The following is a 4720-nucleotide window of genomic DNA, read 5'->3' as shown; positions in this document are numbered from 1 at the left end:
CAGCTCCTGCTGTGGCTCTCCCAGGTACAGGAGCTCCATGAGCTGTATCCATGTTCATGTTCTCCTGCTCCTTGTCTCTGCAGCTGATAACTCCAAGGATTTGGCCACAGAGCTGGTGCATTATGGGTTCATCCACGAGGTGAGTCCCTGCTGTCCCCAAATCTGGAGCCACCAGAGCTCCTCCTCAGGCAGGAGCTGGATTCCTGTTCCCTCTGGACTCTGCTCCAGGAGCTGCTCCAAGGGGAACTGCCTGTTGCGGCAATGTTAATTAGCTGGACCTTAAATAATTCTGAGTGGGAGCCCCCAGGGAAGGAGGCTAATTCCTTACTTAAGGAATCACAGAATCGCTAGGTTTGGAAAAGACCTCCAAGATTATCGACTCCAACCTGTGACCAAACATGCGAGGTCACCCTGATGAAATCCCCAAGTGCCACATCCACACGTTTATTGAACACTTCCAGGGATGGGGACTCCACCACTGTCTAGGGCAGCTGTGCCAGGACTGCACAGCCCTTTCCAGGAGGAATTTTCCCAATATCCCTCCTGAACCTCCCGTGGCACAGCCTGAGGCCATTTCTTCTTGTCCTGCCCCTCACTCCCTGGGAGCAGAGCCTGACCCCACCTGGCTGCACCCTTCTGTCAGGGAGTTGTGGAGAGCCAGATGGTCCCTCCTGAGCCTCCTTTTCTCCTGGCTGAGCCCCCCCAGCTCCCTCAGCCACTCCTTTCCTCAGCTCTCTTCCCTCCCCTGGACATGCTCCAGTCCCTCAGTGTCCTGTACCTGGGGACCCCAAACCTGCCCCAGGAATGGCTTGGGATTGGGACTGTGGGAGGCTGGAGGGACCTGGGATAGCCCAGCAAAGGGAACTGTTGGCACGTTTGGATTTCAGGACGACTGTGAAAAGCTGGCCATGTTCCTGGAGAGCGCCTTCCACAAGCACCGCTCCCAAGCCCTGTGAGTGCCGGGGACCCACCGGAGCCCCATTCCCAGGAGATTAAGGTGCCGGACTGGAGGATCCCACAGGGCTCCCGACCCACCGAACTGCAGCAGGACTCACCTGGCCGGGCCTTGGGCCGAGGGGGATTTGCCCAATCCGTGCTCTGGGAAGGCAACAGCTGACAGAGGACTTGGCAAACACCAGGAATTACATCCCGGGATGTTGGGACTCATGTTCTGGTCCCTTCTCCCAAGGGGAGGTGTGGGGGAGTGGGCAGCACCCCCCAGCAGCCCCTTCCCGGTGGGGTTTGTGAAGCTGCTGCAGGAACCCCCAACCGGATCCGTTTCCCTCTGGGAATGATTGGCTTTTCTTGCTGCAGGTCCCAAAGCTATTTTTTCCCTCTTTGCCATCTGGAATGGTCCTTGCTGAGGGGAGGGGAGGAGCAGGCTTGGAAAACCCTGGTGTAGCTTCCCATCTGCCACATTCCAGTCTCAATCCTGAGTTTCTCCAGGTTTAAGGTCTCGACTGTGTGAGCTGGACATGATATGGCTTGAGAAGAAATTCCAGAAATCCTGACCCACCACCTGCATCCACACACGTGGATCAGCAGGAATCTCGTTGATGCTCCACAGAATCCTTGTCATTCTCCAGCTTCTCCTATAGCCTTCCAAAATCCCTTGGCATCTTCAGGAGAAAGCCCTGGTGCCTCTTCCTCCCATTCCTCCTGCAGTGACTGGAATGTCAGTCCCTAGCCTGGAGATGAGGGAATTGCCACCGTCACCACCCCAATGCTGCCCTTTGCCAAAGGGACACGTCCTTGACGTGGGGAAAAGTGCAAACAGGAATTGTCTCTGTCCAAAAGTTGTGCGGGGCTGCTCCTGCTGCGCCAGGGAAAACTGGCTCTGATATCCTCCTCTGTGCTGTGCCAGTGCTGCTCCCGCTGTGCCAGGGAAAACTGGCTCTGATATCCTGCTCTGCGCTCTGCCAGTGCTGCTCCCGCTGTGCCAGGGAAAACTGGCTCTGGCATCCTGCTCTGTGCCAGTGCTGCTCCTGCTGCTCCCGCTGTGCCAGGGAAAACTGGCTCTGGCATCCTGCTCTGTGCCAGTGCTGCTCCTGCTGCTCCCGCTGTGCCAGGGAAAACTGGCTCTGGCATCCTGCTCTGTGCTGGTGCTGCTCCTGCTGCTCCCGCTGTGCCAGGGAAAACTGGCTCTGGCATCCTGCTCTGTGCTGGTGCTGCTCCCGCTGTACTGGGGGTGTCCAGCTCTGGCACTGTCCTGGTGATCTGCACCATGCTGGTGTTCCACACTGGCATTGTGTGCTGGTGCTGCTCCTGCTGTGCTGGAGGAATCCAGCTTTGCCATCCTGCGCTGTGCTGTGCCAGTGCTCTGTGCTGTGCCAGGGAAAACTGCCTCTGGCATCCTGCTGTGTGCTGTGCTGGTGCTGCTCCTTCTGCTCAGACTGTGCTGGGGGAATCCGGTTCTGGTGCTGTCCTGGTGATCTGTACCACGCTGGTGCCCCATGCCACTGCTCTGTGCCACTGCTGCTCCTGCTGTGCAGGGAAAACTGCCACTGGCATCCTGCTCTGTGCTGCTCTGTGCCGGTGTTCTGTGCCAGTGCTGCTCCTGCTGCTTTTGGTGTGCCACGGGAAGCTGGCTCTGCCATCCTGCTCTCTGCTGGTGCTCTGTGCCGGTGCTGCTCCTGCTGCTTCTGCCGTGCTGTGGGATTCCAGCTCTGGCATCCTGCTCTGTGCTGTGCCAGTGCTGCTCCTGCCGTGCTGTGGGAATCCAGCTTTGGCATCCTGCTCTGTGCTGTGCCAGTGCTGCTCCTGCCGTGCTGTGGGATTCCAGCTCTGGCATCCTGCTCTGTGCTGTGCCAGTGCTGTTCCTGCTGTGCTGTGGGAATCTGGCTCTGGTGCTGTCCTGGTGATGTGCACCGTGCTGGTGTTCCGTGCCAGTGCTCTGTGCTGGTGCTGCTCCTGCTGCTCCCACTGTGCTATGGGAAGCTGCCTCTGGCATCCTGCTTCGTGCTGATGTTCCACTCTCTGCTGGAGCTCTGTGTGGCACCACCTGCCCTGCACTGCTCGCGCTTTGTGGTGTCGCTCCGGCTGCGTCCCACCGGGATTTTATCCGTGCTCAGATGCTGCACTGCCAGCTCGGGCTGCATTCCCGGCCCAGGCTGCATTCCTGGCTCGCTCAGGCTGCATTCCCAGCCTGTGCTGCATCCCCAGCTGTGCCAATGTTCCAACCTGACAAATCAATAAAGCAGCCAGTCCCACTGGAGGGCTCTGCACCAAACTGCTCGTAATTCCTTACTCTAGTGAAACCAAGGAGGAGGGATTCAGGGAACACCTCACAGCTGCTGATTCCCAATCCCCCCAGAGCAGACCTGCCCTGGGCCCCAGACATTCCAGCACATCCCAGCTCCTCCTTGGCACTTCCCTAATGCACCCCTCCCATGAATCCATGGATTCAACAGGATCTAACATAGCTTCTCTGACCCTGGAATTCCCTGCCCTTGGTGAACTTTAGCGGCCCAAACTCCCAAAATCCTTTATAAAACATGGGGGCTCTGTGAATTCCTTGGGGGTTTTCCTCAGTCTTGTGTATCTTCTGCAGTGGGAGTACAAGATCCTGGTGCTAGTTCTGCTCTGGAGGTGCTGGGTGTGACAGCACCTGTGTCCTGCTGGGGCTGCTTGTCTTTGAGGCAGAACCCACACGTGGGGAGGGACATCGGGTGGGGCCATCCCAGAGCTGCCCTTCCATCCCCTGGCACAGAAACACAGAATCCCAGGATGGCTGGGTGGGAAGGAACGTTCAAGATCCACCAGTGCCATTGCTCCAAGCCCTGTCCAACCTGGCCTGGAACACTTCCACGGATGGGGCAGCCACAGCTTCTCTGGGCAACCTGTGCCAGGGCCTCCCCACCCTCACGGGGAATGATTCCTTCCCAAGATCCCATCTATCCCTGCCCTCTGGCAGTGGGATGCCATTCCCCCTTGTGCTGTTCCTCCAAGCCCTTGTCTAAAGTCCCTCTCCAGCTCTCCTGGAGCCCCTTTAGGCACTGGAAGGGACTCTAAGGTGTCCCCGGAATGTTCTCCTTTCCGGATGAACATTCCCAGCTCTCCCAGCCCGGCTCCGTTCCCTGTGCCGGGGTTTGGCCGTGGCTCTGCGTTGAAATTTGGACACCAGGGATTGGCCCCTCGAACAGAACCAAGAGACGGGACAGGACGGGAAGAGACATCGGGATGGGGACAGGGACATTTCACTCCAGTTCCCGGCAGACGGTCCCGATCCACCCTCCCGGCACACATCCAGCACTTCCCGGGACACATCCAGCACCTCCCGGGGCCCACCGCCGGTACCGGGAGGGAGTTCCCGCGGCTCTTCCCCCGCGGCTGCGACCAAGGACCACCCGGTACCAGCCGGGCCCTCGGGTTTAGCATGTTTTGTCCCATTTTAGCTGGGTTTACCCAGGTTTAGTGCATTTAGCCGGTTTGAGCCCGTCTTATCCAGGGCCCGGCCCATTACAGCCCTGCCCGTGGCACCAGCAGCTTTGGACCTTCCCAAGACACCGGCCACTGCCGGGCCAGCACCAGCCCAGGGGCGCTAAAGTGCGCAGCAGCCGAGCTGGGGCCCTGCTCCCCCCGGGATCATGTCAAGCCGTGCCTCGCCGCTCCGCCGGTGACCGCGCCTGGGCGGCGCCATCTTGACAACCGCTCGGGTCAAATGACACCCCCCGAACTCTCGCGGTACTTTTCCTCGCGAGGACCTCCTGTCGCCCGTTTC

At 59.1% G+C, this 4720-nt stretch overlaps 1 protein-coding gene across 2 annotated transcripts in view; it reads left to right on the top strand.

Annotated features, from left to right (window-relative positions):
* Window positions 1–3483, top strand: part of NRBP2 (nuclear receptor binding protein 2) — a 23817-nt gene extending 20334 nt beyond the window's left edge. For both annotated transcript variants that reach the window (XM_069005678.1, XM_069005677.1), the window contains exons 17-18: window positions 84–139; window positions 888–3483. In XM_069005678.1, coding sequence (XP_068861779.1) covers window positions 84–139; window positions 888–956 — 125 coding nt within the window. In that variant the 3' untranslated portion in view covers window positions 957–3483. The remainder of the gene's footprint in view (window positions 1–83; window positions 140–887) is intronic.
* Window positions 3484–4720: the final 1237 nt, after the last annotated feature.

The sequence above is a fragment of the Aphelocoma coerulescens genome, chromosome 2 (genome assembly GCF_041296385.1).
Source record: "Aphelocoma coerulescens isolate FSJ_1873_10779 chromosome 2, UR_Acoe_1.0, whole genome shotgun sequence".
NCBI classification, from domain to species: Eukaryota; Metazoa; Chordata; class Aves; order Passeriformes; family Corvidae; genus Aphelocoma; species Aphelocoma coerulescens.
Note: the sequence above shows the minus strand (reverse complement) of the source record. Positions and strands in the feature narration are given on the sequence as shown.